At 33.6% G+C, this 22,355-nt stretch overlaps 3 protein-coding genes across 7 annotated transcripts in view; all 3 read right to left on the bottom strand.

Moving 5' to 3' along the window:
* The window catches only part of eco (Establishment of cohesion), a 50,021-nt gene extending 44,765 nt beyond the window's left edge, over window positions 1-5,256 (bottom strand). Inside the window, exons 1-2 of one of the 2 annotated variants that reach the window (XM_085813374.1) lie at window positions 3,320-5,256; window positions 3,066-3,132 (exon numbers count right to left, since the gene is read on the bottom strand). In XM_085813374.1, coding sequence (XP_085669500.1) covers window positions 3,066-3,132; window positions 3,320-4,178 — 926 coding nt within the window. In that variant the 5' untranslated portion in view covers window positions 4,179-5,256. The remainder of the gene's footprint in view (window positions 1-3,065; window positions 3,133-3,319) is intronic. The other variant, XM_035371077.2, reaches the window with a different exon arrangement.
* A 1,333-nt stretch (window positions 5,257-6,589) lies between these two features.
* On the bottom strand, window positions 6,590-9,449 carry LOC146998099 (uncharacterized). Its single transcript, XM_085812451.1, has 3 exons — window positions 9,256-9,449; window positions 7,856-8,615; window positions 6,590-7,519 (listed from the first exon to the last, which is right to left on the bottom strand). The coding sequence occupies exons 1-2, from the start codon at window positions 9,447-9,449 to the stop codon at window positions 7,865-7,867; spliced, it is 945 nt and encodes a 314-aa protein (XP_085668577.1). The 3' UTR covers window positions 6,590-7,519; window positions 7,856-7,864.
* A 10,772-nt stretch (window positions 9,450-20,221) lies between these two features.
* The window catches only part of Adat1 (Adenosine deaminase, tRNA-specific 1), a 40,314-nt gene continuing 38,180 nt past the window's right edge, over window positions 20,222-22,355 (bottom strand). For all 4 annotated transcript variants that reach the window (XM_035371075.2, XM_035371073.1, XM_035371076.1 and 1 more), the window contains one exon: window positions 20,222-20,482. In XM_035371075.2, coding sequence (XP_035226966.1) covers window positions 20,326-20,482 — 157 coding nt within the window. In that variant the 3' untranslated portion in view covers window positions 20,222-20,325. The remainder of the gene's footprint in view (window positions 20,483-22,355) is intronic.

The raw sequence follows: 22,355 nt of genomic DNA, 5'->3' as shown, positions 1-22,355 counted from the left end.
CATATTTAAAATTAAAACACGTATAAAAATCATGTATTCGAGTAGTTTAGTGTACCAAAAAGTTTTCTTAAAAGAAAGGGGGCAAAATTTACCATACATATTTTCTACAAAAATTGTATGTTAAAATAGTTTTCTCTATGAAATTTATAAATATGTTTTATATTTAACAAATGTATCATTTACATTATAAACGTTCTTATTTATGACTTGTATATTATTGCACAAGTCATGTTCGTAAGCTCAGTTGATCACAGAGCGCTATATATTAGTGTAATTTCTTTTTTGTACGTTTACCTATCATGTTGTTTGTCAGCTTATAACATAACCAGTTATTTGCTAGCTTGCTAAATTAAGCGAAAAAAAACTTGGATTGGCGCAGATTTTATATAGAAACTCGAAATATACTTGCATGTAAAACCTACTGGTTTTTATTTAAAAATCTCTGCAAATCTAGACTTTCTTTCCCCCTTCTTTAAGCACAGTAAATTTATTTTTTTAGGGGGGGGGCAGGAAAAGTTTTTGAACAGGGGCCCAAGAGTTCTAGCTACGCCACTGATTGCTTACTTACTACAAAAATTAAACTTTGTAAAAGCTTAAATCCCCTTTTTAAATCATAAAATTAGATAAAAATTTTAATTTGTGCTGTTAAGTATAGAATTTTAATTCATGAAATTAAATTCTAACTATTGTATATGTAACCCTGATGAAAGAAATGATTTCCTAAATAATTATTTAAGATGTATTTATTTTTAATTAATTATTTTTTAATCAAAATGATACTGAAATTTCTTATTAAAGAAATATATTCGAATATTCAAGTTTCTCCATAATGATCTACAATATGAATCACTTCAAAAATTAACTTTAAAAATTCTATTCAAACAGAAAAATTTAATTTATTCTTTTTAACCCCAAAAGAAAAATACTCAAAAGCTTTCTTACAAATTACAAGAAAATTAAACCAAGAAATCTTGTTTAGAATTCTTTAGAATTACAGCTCAAGTTTCTACAAACTGGTTTCATATTTTCAGTACAATTCTGTTGATTCTATTCCCATTATAAACATTTTTTACATGACATAATACCTATATATATATAGCTACAGAAGTTTTATCTAAAATTCTATAAAATTCTACAGAACATCTTAGTTTATGGGAAATTTGGCCATAATTCTAAAAGATTCTGGATGTTCAACAGATTCTTTTTAGCATTCTATAAATCAACTTTATAAGAGGTAACCTGTATGCTACATTTAGGAAATATCGGTAAAAGTATAGTTTAGGGTACCCCTTGGCGATTTTCGGCGGTACATGGATACCGATTTTGTGCAATTCTTTGACTCGGTATTTTGGCTTGCGAAGCGGAAAATCGCCGCTACAAAAAGCCAAAATAACAAGACAAAACAATTGAACAAACTCAGTATCCATGTACACATCGACCTATTTTCACTTAAAAGAAAAAATCCCAGAATTTCACAAACTTGCATTGCGCACTCCCTTTACTTTGTCCATGTTCACATCAATATATTTTCAAAATTTGGTTAATCTTTGGATTATGGTAAGTTGGGGATTTTTTGATGAAAATTTGGCGACCAACCCTGCTACAGCAACCGGCTAATTTTTGTTTGGACGCCATTTTGTTTTCATGAAGTAAAGATATTTTTTTTTTTTTTTACTCAAGATTTTTTCCAACAATCTGCTAGCCGAATTACGCTTATGCTAGAACTTTTATGGAACAAAAGTGCTTAATCATGACAAAGATTACTTGCGAAATTGAGACAAAGTGCGGAATCGCCCACTGCTTGCTGCATTTTTAAGAATTGCACATACACGGTATCATCCATGTACACGTCGACCTATTTTCACTTAGAAAAACATTGGAGAACTGCACAAAAATGGCATTGCGCACACTCTTGGCTTTATCCATGTACATTGCTAAAGTCCTAGCTAGTAACCTTTATCGCCTTACCAAAATGTCGCCAAACTACCTGTTACCATATTCCAAAGGATTAGCTATTTAAAGTAAAAGGAGCACCAAATTCTACAATGTACGCAAACAAAAAATACATAATCTCAATAAAATACATTTTAAACCAAACAATAAAATAACATAAAAAAGGAAAAACATGTTATACATTTAAGCACTACCAAAAGCATATATTCACTTACCATGATTTTGGAGTTCACTTCGTAAACCCAGAGCCACGTAAAAACAAAAATATTAATAATACTCAAATGACTTTTTTCAAACCAGGTACTCTTTTTGATCGAACGCTTCACATAGTGACCATCTGAACCTTTCTTCCTACAAACCCATTCAAATCCATCTAAACAGTTTTTACATTCGACTAGACGCATATCCTTCCTACATACAGGACACTTATAATGGCTACTAAGTAAACCTTCATTTACACACCAGTCAATTAAAGCTCCCTTTCACTCCAAATCGTACAGAAACTTCAAATTAATCTTACTACATTCATCCATTCTACGTCTAAAGAATCAAACCAACCCACACCACAAAAACGCTTACAAAACATCCCATGATTCAAAATTTCCCAGAATCATGCACCCAATTAAGTTACAATAGGGTTTCCATACCATTTACCTACTCAGGCTTCGATAAATGAAACAACAACTTGGCGATAAATCAAACAACTTCGCCATAATACAAGGGGTACCTTAAAATCTACTTTACCTGGAAATATCATATTAGCAAATGCGTCATTCAGTAATATAATTTCTAATTTTTTTTTTTTTTTTTAAGCAAAATTTTAATTCTGCAACAATTAAACAAAATAGCATACTTCAATACATTAAGTGCAGGAAATCAGGAAAGAATGTTATTAATCTTATAAAATATATAAATTTCCCTATTATTTTTACAGAAACAACCGTGGTAATTTGAAATATCTCTACCAAAAAAAATTTATCCTAACAGAGTTTATGACTATAGAATTCAAAAACTATATGTATTTGTTTATGGCATTTTAAAATCAAAATGTAATATAAATGATTATTTATATTTATTCATAAGATCCATAAAAAAGTGTAAAAGTACTAAACCTTTTTGCTTCAGTTCCTTCATCAGATATTTTAGAATGAAGAAATATAGGATATAACTTTACAGAACCTAAAATCAAATATAATGAGTAAAATACCATGAACTAAACAGTCAGCTTTTCTTAAAGTATAATTTCATTATTCTTTAAACAATAAGAAATTTAACAAAAATGTTTCAAATATTGTTAAAAATATTACTTCAAAATTTTATTTAGTATTATATTTCAAATATTAAAACTCAGCAAAAGACAGCTTACTTGAATTTTCAGATGCATTTTTATTATTCTTATCATTTACTCGAACATTCAGAGTATGCTGCATAAGTCGTCTTTTATAAATTTCTCTTTCCCTGTTTTGTCTTTCTAATAAGACTTCATCTGGTGGCCAGTCAAATTCAAATTCAAATGGGTTAGAATTTTCTTTTGAACCTGTACTTACATTCTGCTTACTTGGCACTTTTTTGGAATGTTCTGCTGTTGGAAATTCTCTATTTTCAACTGATGATAATTGCATTCTCTCATTAGAAAATTCTGATGGAAGTTTCTTATTCACAAATTTACATTTCTCAGGTATAGGGGTATCATTTTCACAAACTCTCTCTTCATCTTTTTTATCATTCAATTCTGAATAGCACAATTTCTTACCATTGTCCAGTTGCACCACAGAAGTTGAATCTAGGCGAAGATTTTTTTCCCATAATGGTATAGTGATATTAGTTTTTTCAAGATGGTCAGGAGAGCGACTCCTAAAAAATTTACGATCTTTACAAGCAACAGTCCTTTTTTCCAGAAGGTGAGTTATGGCACAATGTAATTGAGGGTTATTTTCTTTTTTTGGAGCATGAGAGATGTATTTTGCTTTAGTGAGCAATGAATGCTTTCTTTTTGGAAAATGAGATGTCTTCTTAAACTGTCCTAACGAATTTTTCGTTTTTTTACGTATACGTTCAGAATTTTGATCCGATGAAATAGGACATTCCAATGACAAATCCACTTTCCTCAACTCCCTTAACTTCTTCCTCTGCAAAGGCGTCAAATAACCCGATTTACATAAAGGAGAATAAAAATTGTCGACATTATTTACATATTCCCTAGTATTTATACTCTGGTTCTTCATTATACGAAGTCTGCTAAAAGTTCATGGATCATTAAAAGCTCGTACTCGATAAAAATACGTGTAATCTTAACTTTCGTGTTAAGCTAAATCAGATCGCATTCGAAATTTCGCAAAAAAGTTCGCGGGAATTTAAACGTTGCCACAAGAGAACAGCGACGAAATATAGCTATTGCCAAAAACGAAAACGAAACATACGTTGATTACTGTACGCTGATTAAACATCTAATCATTGTTATTCGGCGTGTCATTTATATTTCTTGTATGAAAACCTCCTCACCTTTTTCAATACCATTTAAAAGTCCAACGAGACAAAATTCAAAAATCGGAAGAATTTCGGTTATTTGTAAGGAAAGCCAAATTAAAGTTGTAACTAAACTGTTTGGAACAATTTTTCTGCCTTGTCACGACAGCCAATCACGATAGATCGCTTTGGGGTTAACACAGGAGAAACAAAGCAAACGAGCTGATAGCTGATTGATTGAAAACGAACAATTTGCAATTTTGGGGGAAAGGAAGGAAAAAGTCGCACGTCCTTTCTTTCAATGGTAAACCAGGCAGAAAAATTGTCCGAAACAGTTGTTCGTGTGAAACAAACGCCGTGTGATATGGGCCTTAAGTGTACAGGAAACACGCATTGCAACTTGGAAACTCCACTTGCTGGTTTTAATAGAATTAATTTCATAATCTAAGGAAATGCATTCGGAATAACCCTTGAAATTCGGAATAACATAATTACGTAAGCTGGCAAAAGCTCAGAATGCACTGCACACACAGAATTTCGTGATGTATCGCCTTCAACCACGTCTGGCATGGAGGTAATATTTTCAAACTAATCAGCTTCAGTAGGTAAAAGTAAGGCTCCTCTAAACCAGGCTGAATCACCAACTTTTCTCTCTTGGCGAGGGAGGGAACGCGCTACCAATTTTGGCGCGTTTATCGCACACGCTGGCTGAATGTCTGCTGTTTTTTTTTTAAAGATTTATTTTATAGACGCGCGGCATTCAGCGCACATAAACTTTTCGGATAATTAATTAATTCTCGAATAGTATATAGACGTTTTCACTTAAATAAAAATTTCGCGTATATTTTGTAAACATATTCAAAATAACTTATTCTTTAGATGTTTCAGTTTCGTTAGCAGACTAAAATAAATAAGATATGAATAAAAACTTTCAATAGTGTCAAATGGGGAAATAGTTAAAGCGTAGAGTGTGCAAATAAATTTATCTTAATGACATTTTAACAAAAATTTCCATAAAAACACTGTAAATTCATACTAAAAAAATAACTTAAGAATATGTTGTCATTTTAGTCTGAGGTATATGGAAATAATTGTGCAAGACTCTGAAGAAACACTTTCTTTTAAATGTGTGAAATATTTCATAACATATATGGAAGAAGAAAGTACAGCATTCTGTGTTTTGGATGACTTTCACCAAATGTAATATAAATACGAACTAGAAACCGTAATAAAAAGTCCTTCCTCTCCAATCAGATCACCTTTGTGTTGCATTGTATTTGTAATACTTCTAAAAATCCAATTTTTACCTAAATTAAAAAACGGTTATTCCATAAAAGATAATAAATTTGAACGTATATAGAATGAATTTTGTAATTTGAGTTATGTTACAAAATAATTCATAGTTTATATATTTTATACTAATAATTTAGATAAAACCTGTCCAATTTAAGAATGTGTGTTAACCACATTCTTAAATTGTAAAAGGATGACTTAACCACATGTAATTCATTTCAAAGCATAAAAGAAAGCTTATTTTTTATTTTACACAGCAACAGCATTTTCATGCAGTCAAGTTTTTTTAATTGTTAGTTATTATACATAATACTTAATTTTTAACACATTCTTATTAGAAAGCATAACTAAGAAACTTCTTTTTAAAGCCCCACAGTAATTGCAAAGAATGTCGTTAAATTTACAAAAGTATTGAAGATATATTGAACAGCATTATAACAAGAAACTACTGTACAAAATATGTAAATTTAACATAACTTCTTTTTTAGTATTTGCATAGTTTCCTCCAAATGAACCTTAATGGGAAGTTATCTTGCAAAAATTTAAAAGTATTAAAATGGCCTCTATTTAAGATGTAACTGCATTTATAATTATTTTGTAATTGTGAATAGATTATATTATTGCAATTAGATTATGCACTTACAACATAATTGCATAAAGTAATGAAATTAAGAGTTCACAGATACAATGTAATATAATTACAAAGCAATTATCTAAATTGTAATTATAATCACTTATTTAATACCACAATATTATTACAATCACAATGTAATTTAAATTGGGTACTATATTTGTATACCCTCCACTCAAAAGGAGGTACTGATAAGCCTGGAAGTTATTATCAACAAAAAGCCTGTTCAGGACAGTTTGATGACAATTTCCACCGGGCGAAAAGTACATTCTTAAGCCCAGGCAAATCATGACAATAAAAATCATTTAGTCTCATGATTCACTATATTTCAAACCCTAAATTTGAATTCTGCACCAAATTATTTACCTATATTTTAATATACTTTATGAATTATTAGAAGCGATATGGCAAATATCTTCTAAAAATAACTGTAAAATATTTGTATCCATTAATTGATTCAGATACACACTTTTATTATTTAAGTATATCAAAATAACAGTTTCATGTTCCTGAAATACAAAAGTTATGAAAAAAGTTAAAGTAATATTCTTAGAAGCATATGATATTAGTCACCAGCTGCAAAACAGTTAATTTTTTGCCCTAAATACAAGTTTATTACACAGTAGTCATATGTGTAACTTAATAACATGGTATATAAAAAATTAATGATAATAAGTTTATCAGAAATGAATTAATTCTGCAAATAAACTTTCTGCATTTGAAAATTTTCTACACCTGAGGGGAGGGAGAGATCTAGTAAAATTAGATTTATTATAACTTCAGTTGGACCAAATACCTTCTCTCTCTATATATATATGCATCACTAAAGAAATAAATAAAATTATCATGCTTAAAAAACAGATGTACCATACCAGTTTTTTTCCCCTTGTTACCCTTTACATTGAGAAATAACAAACAGTACAACGCTGAAAAATACTATCTTTGAAATTTTATTTAAATGAAGAAACACACACCATCTTTTTATTTAAGCATTACACTTCAAAAACAGATACACATACCAATTTATTTTCACTAGCCTTTATACTAATAACATGCCATATAAAAATGAAAAGAATTATCCTTGAAATTTAGATAAAATGAAGTAACACAATGAAAAATTTATGCACACGGACATCTTTTTTCTATTGCATGTTGTCTGACATGATCCACAAGTGCCTAAAAATGTACCCAAGGAAACACATTTCAATATTAACAAAAAATTGTTTACAGATTAAAATTCATTCATTTCATACCAGTATTATAAAGATCATGCATGAAACAAATCTGCTTTCCCATACTTTTAAGTAAAACTGAACTGAAATTTTATACTGGAAAATATGCTATATTTCTATATATTAGAAACAAGAAAATAATACCATAATAATATACTCATAGCCTAGCAGAAAGTAACATATATAACATCAAACACAGAAATTTATATACTCGTAGCCTAGGAAAAAGTAATACATATTACATAAAACACATAAATTATTTAATATAAAACATACATACCTTCTAAAATTATTTTACTTTTTGTTTCTTATTGGCCGATGCTGATGAATATGAAACGTTATGGGCTCTTTTGTTGATAAGATGCTGTGTAAGGCCATTGCATCTAGTAATAAAAAAATTATCAATAATTACTTTTTTAAGATGACAGCATTCTGGCATGGCCACATGCGTACATTTATCAATTATTCTTTCAACTAATTCTTTTGTGATGGCTGATTGTAAATGAAGGAGTACATCTTTACATTTTTGAAATTCTCGTTCAGCTTCCCTACATATTTGATACATTCCTGAAGAGATGACCTTCAGTCCACCTTTATTGCTATGTTTTGTAAGAATTGTGCGATGCTCGGGTATGTCAGGTTCCAGCATGTCCTCTGAAATGGTCATAGCTGTTTTACAATTTTCACATATGCTTTTTTTTTTCAAAAACTTATTATATATGGCTCCTGCGATGTAATGTATATCATTTTCTTCCACAGCTGGGGGCAAGCGACGTTTCACTGCCACTGCAGAAGAGGTAGATGGCACTACAGAATTGGAGATAGGATGCAAGACCTCCTTTCTGATAGCAACCTCTAATTCAGAAGCATCAAAGAGGCTGTGGTCACTTTCAGAACAATAATTTGGATTATTGGTATCTGAAATGAACTGTGACAGGCACACTAATTTCAGTGCTCTCTTGGCTTGCAAAGCAGTAGGCTTTGCACCCAACTTTCGTCTAATCTGTGAAAAGGCATTTTCCAGCGCATCTTGTGTCAACCTGCCTGGTAAGAAAAATGTAAACCCCTCGGAAAATAATTCTTTTGAGAGTTTCACAACACTCAATGTGCTCATAATAATGCCAGTTTGAAATGGCTTCCATGCTTTCCCAAACTGAACAGTTTCAGTCACATGAATGAATTTCAATAAAATATTAAATTTCTCATCTTGATTTTTGATAGTGATGCCTTTTTTTGGATGCCTTGTAGTCATAATTGTAAACCATTCTGCTACAAGTCTCAGCCACCATGCAGAAGTTAATGCTTCTTTTGCAACTTGGTGTAAAATACCTGCTTTTTCAATAGCAGCAGCTGTTTTTACAGAAAACAATTGCACAGCAGATGCCCCATTCATCGAGGAAAAGTGTGTTGGGAAGAGATGAACTCTGTTCAAGTGATGTAGAGATCTCAGGGCAGCATCTGCTTCTATCTCACTTGACCAGTCGTTTCACATACACTGAAGATACTATCCTCGATGGCAAGGCATGCTGGTGGCGAAATTCCTCTGGTAATATTATAATACTTGAAAGAAATGTATTTCTCATATTTTTAATGAGATGTGGTACATCTGCAATACTGTGAATGAAAACATCAGGTCCTCCAATGTTGTAATTTGTCTTCCTATCTCTCCTAGAGACAGACACATCCAATGACGACCACATTGCTCTGTTATTGCTTCCCATATCTGAAACAGAGGCTCTTACAGTTAAACCTATTTCTGTAGCTGCTACTACAGTTCTATGAATTAGATCTTTCATGTCAGAACCTGATGTTGAAGGCCCTGTTAATTCATTGGCAACAATCTGTTTCCATGATGTTTTAAGGCCTCTAAGCATTACAATAGTGTAATGCTTAGCTTCCTAACGTAACATTTCCAATGAATGACTTAGACGATGTATCAAAATCTTGATATGAAGCTATTTCCATTTCGTCAACTAAAAGGCAGCAGTTCCTATCAAGAGCATCCAATGAATGAACTTTTGTCTTGAGGAAAAAAAACAAATTTTCTAAAATGCCGAAATTAATTTTTATGTCCCTAATCCTCCTGTTCAAGGTACTGTACGATGGTGCTGGATATCCAGTACTTCTGAGGTAATTATATCCTTGTTTGCTCAAAGCAAATCGCATCTTCAGTCCTTTTATAATGGACTTTTCTGACCAGTTCCTTTTTGACTGCACAGCAAGGGTTCCTACTTGCTCATCGGACAAAAATGATGTCAATTTTGCATCTTTTTCTTGAAGCTGTTGCTCAAGGAATTCTATTTTTTTTTTAACAACTCTTCATTTGAAGCAGGTAGAGTTTCCTAAATTCAAAAAGAAATAGTAAACATGTTATGCTGTGATTATTTTTTTAAACAATGGTTGACTGAATTAATATATTTGTAATAACAATGATTTTTTCAACAATTTTTTTGGAGAATATTAAATAATTTACCACTTCAGTATTTGGCTTAGAACATCTTACTTCTCTTATCCTCTTGTCAGTTACAGATGGTGGTGGATTTGGAATGCTAAAGAGTGTTGGTACTGCAGTTTTCCTTAGTTTTTAACTATCTTTGCATAGTGACTCAAATTGAGATTCCTCAAAATGATCCTGTAAATACATAAAGTAATAAAAAAAAGTATACAAAATAAATAAAAGTACAAAAAACAAACCACACGAAAGAAATGTGAGAAAAGTGTTTCACACAGTGAGGTTGTGCCAAAGGCAGCAAGCATGAACTGTAAGTAAGTATAGGCAATAAATAAATATGCAGGTAATTAAATTAGGCCCAGTATTATAAAAAACTGAAACAATAAACAAACCATGTCTAACATATCAGCAGCAGCATCTTGTAAGCTTGGGCAGAATTTAATTATCCAATATTTATTTTTTGCCTATAATTTAAAGTGTTCTTTAGAACATTATCCAAAAATTAAATGAAGTAGTGTTTTGCTATAAAATTAAAAACAACTAAAATAAAACTTTATATTTCTTGCTATAGTGCTCTTACAATAGATAAGAAAATATGAGTTCACTTCACCCAACTTTTAAGATACTAGGCCGATAAATACATTTATAATTAGAGCAGACTATGATTCTTGTTATAATTGTAGTAATGTTTATTGCTTTAATTGAAATATTTAATTTTTAATTCTCTAATCATTCAAAACATAGGCCTAATTTCGAAGCACAGTGCCAACATGCATTTTAAAAAGCATCAAGGCCAGTTTAAACGACAATTTTTTAAATTACATCCCCACAGACATATCCAATTAAAGTTATTAAAAACTCTAGAACGTAGTTCAGTAGCTTTCTGAATTTGTAGGCAATTTCTTATTTAGAGATGACAACACAAAATAACGCTTCAGAAAATATTATTTATCATGTATAAAAATCTGCTTTGTAACACATATCAGTAATAACTGTTTATCAATGTCATGAGGATTTAATTTGACGAGATCACATTCTTTAGAAGTATCAAATTCATGAAAGGATTTTGGCTTGGCCTTTGAAATTCATCATTATAGGCAGATTTATTTGATTGTTATGCATGCATTAAACACTACACATGCATTAAAAACACTACAATTATTTTTGAAAAATACACATGCAGTTTCACAAGTTTTCTGTGCTTATTTGAATGTTCTGCATTCATTTCTAAATCTTTACTCCATTGCCAAATTGTATAATACTGTGATTATAAATATATGGTACTTGCAATTATTGAAGTCAGATTATATATATTTTGTCTCATACTATTCAATTTATTCTATTGACTTCAGATGTCAATGTCAAAATTCTGGAAGTTATTTTAACCAAGAAACATTAGTGGGCACCGTGCATAAAAAACTCATCTAACTTTTTAACAATAGTGATTATAAAATAAAGAAAAAAATTATATATCATTCCAACGATATTGCAACTATAGTATAATGTTACATATATCTTTAGCAAACATTCAGATTTTATCTTGACTTTCCAAATTATGATTTGTTTTTTAATAAATTTCAATATGCTAATGATTTTCATGTTACATTAGTATAATTTCCACAATTAGCACAGGAAAACAAAATTTGCGCTTTATATTAGAAGAGAAATTTCTTTTCCACATTCAAAACATCCACATTGGCGATGTTTGGCGACGGGTACATTAACCCTAGACTAATTTAATTATAGCTATTATTACAGAAATTAGCAGATACTTAGGTTATTGTACACAAGAATTTCACTTTACTTACACATTATAAACATCAGAGAAGATATAAACTCTAAATCAAGGCGTAATTAACATTATACTTACTAAGCAAATTTCAGCGCTTGGACCAGGTTTCCAATTGTCTCTTCGGCAATTATTTACCCATATTTTTCTTCTTTCTTCATTTTTAGGAAATTTTACCAATGTATGACCTTTCCGTGAATGATTTGAACAATTAATAGCTGCACATCCGCCCATTTTACACAAAAAAAACACAAAAAATTGTTGCACCGTAACTACACAGCCGCCATTTAATCTCCCACTTGGGATAGCGAATGCCTGATGATTCAGCCTGGTATATAGGAGCCTTAGGTAAAAGATATTGCTAATCTATTCCTTTATCAAAAACAGAAAATTCTTTGTATTCATTGAACTTCACTTCTTCAAGATTAAAAGTCTTAACATCGGTGTCGCACAAGGTTCTATATTCGGTCCTGTTTTATAATTACTCTACGTCGCAGATTTTCTCAAAGTATATACTAGTAACAATACCTACTTATAATGCTACCCGAAGGTACGGCAATGGCAGTTAAGTCCATGAGCACGGAAATTGCAGTCAGAAAGTTGCAACAAGTGATACTACATGCTGAGCATTGGTGTACCAAGCGGCGAATAGCCATTAACGCAAGAAGTCACAGAAATGAATTATTAGCAGAAAATTGGCCAAGACACCACTAAATATTAAACTCAAATTACTTAATGTAGAAATTCCTGTAATTCAAAAAGCAACTTATGTCCGGGAGTTCTATTTAGCAGCAAATTTAGATGAATGAACCATGTTAAAAATGTACAACGGAAAACTATGAATGCATTAAACAGTTTCACTCCCTTAGGAAAGTTTTCAAAATTAGATCTACTTCAACAAAGTCACATATATGTTGCTATAATTAGGACAATATTTTCCTATGTATCTCCTACATGGGCAGCAATGTCAAAGAATGATGTAAATAAATTGCAAATCATGCAAAATAAATTTTTAGGGCTCATCACCAATCCGCGTTCTTATGTATCTAACGACACCCTGTACAGAGATCTGAAGTTGAAGCTTGAGAGAGTAAAAACATTCCTAGATAAGCTGAATGAGAACTTTTTCTGTAAAGCCAGAAATTGTCCACACCTTGCAAAACTTAAAGCAGAGATGAAAGTCGTTCAAGAAAGATGGAAGCTGGTCAAGTATCTGTAATGAAGAGATGAAAGCAGGTCAAGAGAAAATGAATGAGATATTACCTAGATAATAGAAAACAAATTTAAGGCTATGGAATGCAGAATTGACGCTGTTGAGAATAAAGATGGACACATTGAAGAAAAAGTTTCTTCTGTAAAATAAAAAATAGAAGACAGAGATTTTGTTGTGGAGAAACGAATAGAAGGAAGAGTTTTTGCTGTCCAACAACATATTGGTAACAGGGATTCTGCTTCTGTCGCCAAAAAAGTTGACACCTTAAAGAAGTGCATAGTGACAGCAAGAAGAAATTCTGAAGGTTTTAAAATTTTATCCATGCCTGCTCGGGCCTCTCTGAAGCTATCCACATATGATGGGATGACCTCCTGGCAAATGTATACGAAAAATTTTCTAGCGTACTAGTGGCGGATGCGAATGAATGGGATTCCCAAGCTATGGCCTGTCATCTCAACGTTTCTTTGAGAGGATGCAGCGAATATTCTTCAGACACTTCCCTAAAGTCAGGGGTTAGATTTTGAAGCTCTATTGTTGTTGAGCCAAATCTTTTCGGATGATGCTAACGTTGGCTCCTGTATCTATCATCATCTTGCAAGAAACTGCATTAATATGTCCTATCATGAAAAGTCCATTACTGCCGCCTCTCACTGCAGAAATCTGAAGCGCTTTAAACTGGATCTTTTTATTATCTGGCAAACTACGCCCTGCGAGATGGCCACTAATTAGTTTCCTTGCTCCTAGCTAGGAGCGATTTTAACATCCGTGCACTGGGATGTTCTGCAGTTCCGTCGTATGTGTCATCAGCTCCGCAGTTCCAACATTTGACATCTGCTTCAATCTTTACTTGAAGAGCGTTCATTTCCTCTTTAACAAATTCTTCCATCTTTATTGAACGGTTTTCATCTCTACTTTAACAGATTCTTAGCCAGCTTGAATGGGTTTCATCTCTTCCTTAACGGTTTTTGAAGCGCTTTCATTTCTTCTTTAAACGAGTCAAAGGCTGATATCACTGCCTTAATTGTTCTCCCATCGCTCTTGCTATTGGCATTCAAATCCCACATCTGACACCAGAAGTGTTGCACGCGTACGGCTTCGTAATGAACTGAATGCACAAGTCCGATGAAAAGTGAATAAAATTTGTTTTTATCACAACAAATAAAAACGAAATGCTTAAATTTCCTTAGAGATATTCGTACAATATCCTAATATCTCACAGTAGTTAACTACTAAAACGTTCAACAGAGCTTAAAACAGAAAAATCTAGTACGATTTCACTGCGAATTCGCTACAATCATTAATAGCAATAAGTAAACAACCGAACTGAGATGTTTTCTGTAGCTTTTTATAAGCATTTTAAATCATGCACGAGAACCTTCTCGTGTTTTCTCGACTCTTCTGGATATTAAAAGAGTACAATTACAAGATATCTATTATTAAAATGTTAGATGCGCGTGCTCCTGTATTTAATTTTTCCGGCGTAGCTTTATCTTCAAATAAGTCTTGTGCTGCATTGGACGGGAATATAAAATAATTTTAATAACAATTCTAAAAAATAGCAAACTAAATAAATACAAAAATCCATAACAATGTGTAACAGCGGAAAAAGAATAACTGAAAATGTAATCATTAGATTGTCCATTGGAGAAATCGTCGAGTGCGTGAAATTTGAAAACAATGAGTTGGAAAATTCAGATTGTTTAGACGATAATCTTAGCGAGATTGACTACCTCAATTAAAAAGCCCTTTCTAGGTCTACAAAATAAAAGTACAAGGTAAATTTTCAAAACCACAAAATCAAGGAAAAAACACACTTGTGAACAATTATAAATATCGTGCAATAAATACAAGAAAGCAACTTTTAGGAAATCCAGAAGGGATGTAGCTGAGAGTTTAAGACAATTGAATACTGGTAGTTCGGTTAAAATCCAAGCGAACAGGCTGGGTTTATGGTTGGTTTTCGTAGTTTTCCTCGTACGTAACGTGAACAGGAGTCAGTTTCCCTTAAAGAGGCCTTCACGAATGCATGTCAGCCCTTAGGAAGATAGTCCACATTTGCTTTACCATATTCAAATCATCTAACATAATATGGAAGTATTGATCAATTAAATTAACCATGCCAGAGGAAACAAGGGTTTCTGTCCAGCCGACAGTCTCATAGACAGCACTGTGGTAGGCCAGAAAGAACAAAGGTAACTTCACGTCCCAGTCCTATTGATTTCTGGACACTATCGGCTACAGGTTATTAAGGATGGTTTGATTAAACCTCTCTACTATGTCATCTGGATGTGGAATTAAAGGTGTCGTTTGAGATTTCCCTATGCCCAGTAGTTTATAGACCTTTTGATTACAGCCCTTACCCTTCCCTTATCGGAATGTAACTGAAAAGGCATTCTAAACCTAGAAATTTAGTGCTGGATCATTACTTCTGCTACCGTGACAGCTTGAGCTTTGAGATTCAGCTTGTTCAAACATGATGCTTCACGCCATTTTTAAAACATTCAATGGATTCAAGGATGCATTTGTTGTCATTAGCATATCGTGGCACAGATCCCGTCACATCGAAGGCGATGCAGGCTGCGTTTCTTCGGTCCTTTTCGGCCTGCACAAGCACCACAAGACTGACACCACTTTCGCTTTATTCCAGTAGAAGCGCTCTAGAAGTCTATTCAAAATGTTCATTATTCTGAAATGGCCTCTTGTCAGACTGCTATGATTTCTTTAAGGGCTTTTGAGATTCGAAATCTTGGAAGTATTAGCTGGCATTAGAATACCTTTCTATCATCTGATTCAAACTTCCAGTACATGACGCCGTTTCAAATATGGAGCGAGTCCGAGAGAGCCCAATAATTTTTTTTTTCTCGTAGGACTATAAATCGAAATGTTCCGCCAGGTAGGTTTCCTGTGTGAAGACTTCATTAAGTATGGGTTTAATGTTGCCATCTTGCAGCTGGTCTTTCCTGACTACTTCATCACTCCACTGGTTTGGGGTCAGATGGTGTTGAATTTGTAATTTGATGAACGACCGGATAAATAGCTCGTATTTGGCTTCCACCCTGGAAAATTATCGACAGCTTTCTGGGCAGGGTCTTCTAGACAAGCCGTCAACGGTTCTGTGTGATGATCCTTTCCTATGACAGATAGTAATGTCATATTTCTCGGGTCTCTATATCCACCTGGATATTTGATCTTTGGGATTCTTAAAATTTAAAAGCTATGTCGACAAAACGTGATCTGTGCGGAGTAGGAATTTTTTGCCCTGGAGGTAATGGTGGAAATGTTCTACGGTTTTAAATACGGCAAGCCACTCTTTCCTGGTGACATTCCTCGATGGTTTAGATAAACCCTTGTTTCAGTATGCCACAGCACATTCTCGAATGTCTGTTTCACCCCTATTGGATAAAACAGCACCCACAATCTCACTGCTCGCATCCGTGCGAAGAGTAAGCGTTTTGTCGCGCTAAGGGTATGTCAGGACTGTCGCAGATGTTAAAGCCTCCTTCATTTTGTTAAAAGCATCGTCACATTGTTTTGTCCTGAAGAATTTTTGCTTGCTCTCCATCAGTTTGGGAAGGGATCTTGCGACGGAAGAAAAAATTCTCAAATCTTCTATAGTAGGTGCAAAGCCCCAGGAAAATTCTTAGCTGATGGACATTTCGGGGCGTCTCCAATCTCTAAATGCCAACACAATTTCTGAATTCGTACACACACCTTCGGCAGAGATGACATGTCTGAACAATTTACATTTGACAAGACTTAACTTCAGATTAGCATCTTTCAATTTCTGAAGCACCTTCCTAATATTTTCCTCAATGCTGTTAAAAACTTTTCCCGGCGATGATGATGTCAATCAATTATATCAGACAGACTTCGTACGGAAAACTTCTTAGCACGATCTCCATGAGGTAATCAAATGCTGCTGTTGTATTACATAAAACAAACGGCATCACCAAAATCATTGTTCAGTAATAAATGCCATCTTTTCTCAATCATCAGGGTGTATCGCTGCCTGTCAATATCCACTCTTTGAATCATGCATTAAAAACCACTTGGTTCCAGAAAGTTTCCAAAATCTAGTCAATTCTAGCAAGAGGGTAGCTGTCTTTTTTCGTGATGTTGTTCAAGTGGCGATAGTCAAAGCAAAATCTAGTTGAACCGTCTTTCTTTCTGACTAGGACAATGAGAGAGATCCAAGGACTTGCTCAAGGCTCCACAGCATCACTTTCTTGCATGTCCTTTAGAAGTTTTCTTACCTCTTCCTGTTTAGCGATTGGTAGACATTTTGGATGTCTGCTTGACTGGTAGATGATACATGTTTCAATTCTATGCTGCGCCAAACTAGTTCGACCTATGTCAGAAGAAGTGCGGGAGGAACCATCTTGAAATTCTTGAATGACACTTCTACCTTCATCGCTCAATTGTGTTTTCTCCAACAATTCTGTAGTTAGGCTCTCCGAAGACACAGGGACTACTCGTTCCTTTAACGCATGTCTCTAGTGTACATGCTGAAACCACTTCGCCTTATCACTAACATTGGGAACACTCACCGGAATGAGGTCCTTGATAGGTCGACGAGCGCCAAAGCTACTAGTAATTCTTTTGAGCTATTATAGTTCTTAGATCATTCCATTATGCCATACTGAAAAGATCTATTTTTATTTATGAATCCAAGTAGTAAAAATTCTGTTCTGGCAGCTACTATGATATTGGCTTGAGCTATTAATTGGTGGACGGATTTAACTCCTTTATGTTTCCTTCCGAACAGGGTTATGGCCTCAGCGGTAGCGTCCGTTATTTTTAAAGTCCAAGGAAAAATTATACTTCCTTAGAAAGTCTAATTCGTGTAAGCAAGAATCCATTATATCTGCCCCATATACCATGTGATAGTCGGCGGTATTTCCAAGCGTGATGTTAACGTTAAACTTTTCATCATTTATTGTTCATTTTACCTCCGTACACAGTCTGGAGGGCAATGCAGAGCTGCATCCAGACGAGTTTACATTCCATTAATTGACTCAGATCTTTTTTGGATGATGGTAGCATTGGCTCTTATACCGATGGTCATATTGTAAGAATTTCCATTTATATGTCCCATGATGAAAAGTCCATTACTGCCGCCACTCATTGCAGAAATCTGAAGAGCTTTAAAACGAGGCTTCTTAACATTTGGCAACCTCCGCCCTGCAAGATGGGCATTCATTTATTTCTCCCCTCCTTTCTGGGGTGCGGTCTCAGCTTCGATGTCTTGGGGTGTTTTGTAGTTCCTTTTCTTGAATGGACTTAACGGACCCTTCCATTTAGTAGAAATCTGGAGCTTCTGGTCCATGTAACGGTCATTAATTTGCTTTTTCTCTTTACTGGGCAGCGGTCTTAACTTTCGCGTTTTGAGGTGCTCTGCCAGTTGTAACAAACCAACACTTTCGGTTTGTTGTCACTCCCATTTTGCCTCAGGGCATTGACTCACATATTTAAATTATCTAAACGAGCAGTCACTTGATCCGTTGGCTCCTGCACATGAGCAGCTCTGACTGGGTAGCGGTGGCTACAGGTTGCTTTCCAGGCTCCCTCGAATTTCAAAGCACTTGATATCCACCATTCGCAGAGCTTTCTGTATCTGAGGATCCAGATGCCATCAAAGAAAATACTGCAGAAGCACGATGTCCCATGATGGTGTTTTGTTCTGTTGCGTAGTTCGAAAAGGCGAGATAAGACAGCTTTTCAACATCCGTGGCGAGCTCTTGGAGTGTTTCCGTGAGCTGCTGGCGAGATTTCAATTGAAATCTACAACAGTCTTTTCAACAAGTCTCCAACTCGAAGCGCAGCTCCAACTCGCCAGATACAGCTTCGAAGTCTAGTCGCTGGTTTGAAAGATATCCGCTACATATGCTCTCAGAGAAGTGGCGATATCACAAGCCTTAGTTTGGGAATCTCATCCACTTGCATCCGCCACTATAAAGAACTACGCCTTGCTTGACAGGAGATCTTTCCACAGTATGTGGATAACTTCAGAGAAGGTCGAAAAACATAGGCATGGATTTAAAAGGGCCAAAACTGTGCCCAGATCTCGCTAGAGATTTCTTCAAGCTGTCAGCTTCCGTGGGGATAGCAGCAAAAAATATGTTATGAGTTTGTTGTTCCATGGTAGAAACTCTTTCTTGAATTTCTCCAAATTTATCTTCATCAGTGGCTATTTTGCTTTTCATAGCATCGAATTTGTGTTCTATTATAGTAGCAATTTCTCTTTTTATTTCCTGTTGACCTGCTTTAATCTTTTCTTGAACTATGTCGGCCCCCTTCCATCTTTCCTATAAATGCAGGAAAGGATGTCACTAGCTGTCTTAGTTTCCCCTCATCGCTCTTGCCACCAGCATTCAACTCTACTCCTGACACCAAAAGTTATTACCTGTGTATGGCTTCATAATGAATTGAATGCACACACAACGGATCTTAGCTTGATAAATTTATTTTCCCATATGAAACACTTTATAGTTCTGGGACTTTTCACAAAATTGCTTATACAGTTCTTTTCAATATGACCAAGCACAATCTGTAGTTACCACTTCAAACTATTCAGAACATTAAATACAAGGCAATGCAAAGTGCATCTAAAGAGTGAAGCTCGCATGGAGATCTCTCAATATTCGGAAATTTAACCTAAACTAAAAACTGAAGTTCTCTCTGATGTTATATAGTTGTTTCCTAGCGAAGAAGAAATTTTCAGTACCTTTCAATTTACATTTATACCTGAAAGAAATCTATAGTTAAAATTACATATACAGATAAGACCAATTACAATTACACAGGCATTGTACCAGAATGTTGCCAAGTTTGCCACTTCTCACGAAATTTGGTGATAACAATTAGATGATAAAAACCATTGCCAGCTTGGCACTATCTTGCAAACCTGGCAAGATAAATATTTACCTCAATATTAAATGAATGTGTCCTTGTAACCTTATTTTTCCGGTGGAGCTTTGCATTCTCGAGGCATGTTACGTTATATCATACAAGAGATATTATAATTTTACGTATAATGTCACTAAAATTATTTGCATATATACAAAATTCGTAACAGTACATAAAAAGGCTTTTAATTTCATAGAGAAAAATGACATTTTGGTGTTTCAGTTTAATAAACATTTGATTATCTCATTCAAATTAAGAAGTCATTTCAGAAATTATTCTACTCATAAACACTGACGATTATTTATTTACAAAGAAATGTTGGTCACAATAAGTCAGTTTATTGTATCGATATACTACAGAAATAATGGTAAATTAAGATGTATAAATTTATTATTTCTTTTCACGACAATGAAAATCTTGCAAAAGGTATGGTTTTCTCTTCCAACCAGAAAATATTTTAAACACAGAAAGTTTTGCTTTTTGATAATCTTGTGCAATCACTTTGTAATTCCAGTATGTTAATTTGCCTTCTACATCCAATGTGCATCTAAAAACAAAAAATAGACTTATCAAATTTGGAAAGTTTTACAAAATATTTAAAAAAAGTACTTTTTTAAAAAAAATTCTAATGGTCTTATCACAAAATAATATTAGTGAAAGGGGCCAAAATAAACCTCAAGTTATTCAGATTTATTTATTAACTGACCCATGACAAATTGCAAATAGTATGTTGAAAAGGACATCAAATATCACAAATTTTGAAATTAAATATCGTATTCAATATCTGTTGTATGGAAGTCCAACTTTTAGCTTTTGATTTTTCATAATGAGATAAAACATTTCTAAACATAAGTATAGGGGCCAAAGAACCGTATAAAAAATTAGATTTCACAATTTTTATAAAACTGATTTTTTTGTTTTAAATTTTAAAATGCTAAAACATGAAAATCTGCATCATTTAAAACACTTTTGTAACTGGAAGTAAAAGTCTATGACCAATAGTAGTGAAAATCACGATCAGATAAGAACTTTAGTGGACACAGTGTGTACAACTGCTATGAATATAACTGAAAATCATATTTCTTTGCAACAACTGTATAGAAATGGGGCAAAAAACACGAAATACAAAGAGTTTAGAACACATTTAATGTTTATTACAGTAAAACAAGCCAAATGGATATTCCAAGACAGCGTTTCCAACTAAGTATTGTTGTCTCAGGCAATAAAAAAAAACAAAAGTTCAATTATGTTTAAATACAGTCAAAAGTCGTTAATCCGGACTCGTCGGGACTTCGGTGATTCCGGATTATCGATTTTTCCGGATTATAGATCATCAGTTTAAATCTGGTAAGATGGCATGCAGAAATTATAAAATTAAAAATATGACACCGTAATTTATGAAATAAAGAACAGTTATGATCTAAAGGGTATCAAAATTTACAAAAAAAAAAAAAGCTTAATATTTATTTGTTTACTTTATTGAACATTTCTTTCAATGTAAGTTGTTTCGTTTTTTATGTGATAATACATTTTCTTTAATTCTATAAACAGACATAATTTTTTGTTCAGTTACAAAGTTGCGCTGCTCAAGTCCTATAATTGCTGTATCAAGAATACCGACTAATTTGTCAATCGAAATTTTTTCGTTTTCAATAACCTCTGTCACTTTCTTCGATATCGGAAGTGAATTATAATGACGAGGAATTTGATTTAAATCATATCAAAGACGGAGTACATCGAGATGAAATACTACATTTAGTAAGGAATTATAAGCCAAATAAAATAAAAACATCTGCCCTGAAGATAAGGATAGTGCTGACAGATCAACTTCCAATTCATTGTGCGCCACGGCGTTAAAGATAAACAAAGTTTAGATAAACAAATGTTAAAGTTTAGATAAACAAAGGATATGCCTTTATCCATTTTTTGTATCAATTCCACTTTTTGGTTAATGGACTTCGAAAGACACTTTCACTTTTTAGATCCTTTACATATTAGTAAATATGTATCAGAAATTCTATTTGACATAATCGAAAGTTCAAGCTTACTTTTATAAAATTGCTCTAACAGTTTGCAAAAAATAATAAGCCGAATCCAATTTGAAGATTAAGGAACAGCACAATCTGCAACATTAACAGAATTAGATAACTTTAGCTTAGCGTATAACTCAGTTACACATTAAACGCGCATGCGCACAAACATATTCGCAGCCGTAAGGGTCTTACGCGCTCTCGTAAACGCCTGTGCGCATGCGTGAACGCGACGCATGCGCAGAAAGTTTGTAGCTTTGAGGTCCGGATTATGGGTGTCCGAATTAACGACTTTTGACTGTAATAAGAAAAAAAAAATATTCATAAAATTTTTACAAGGTAATAAAATAAACTGTAATTGCTAAGGCAGAAGTGATCTGGCAACCACGA

This window comes from Stegodyphus dumicola, chromosome 3 (assembly GCF_044657685.1).
Source record: "Stegodyphus dumicola isolate Sdum_Otavi_A_Nest chromosome 3, ASM4465768v1".
In the NCBI taxonomy this organism is placed as follows: domain Eukaryota; kingdom Metazoa; phylum Arthropoda; class Arachnida; order Araneae; family Eresidae; genus Stegodyphus; species Stegodyphus dumicola.
This window is presented reverse-complemented; position numbering and strand designations above follow the sequence as displayed.

Excerpts from the sequence above, each read along its gene's own strand:
- LOC146998099 (XM_085812451.1), bottom strand. The coding sequence starts at position 9,449 with ATGCTTAGAGGCCTTAAAACATCATGGAAACAGATTGTTGCCAATGAA. Across the intron at positions 8,616-9,255 it reads ATGTGGTCGTCATTGGATGT|GTTGACACAAGATGCGCTGG; the intron begins GTCTGTCTCTAG and ends CTTACCAGGCAG.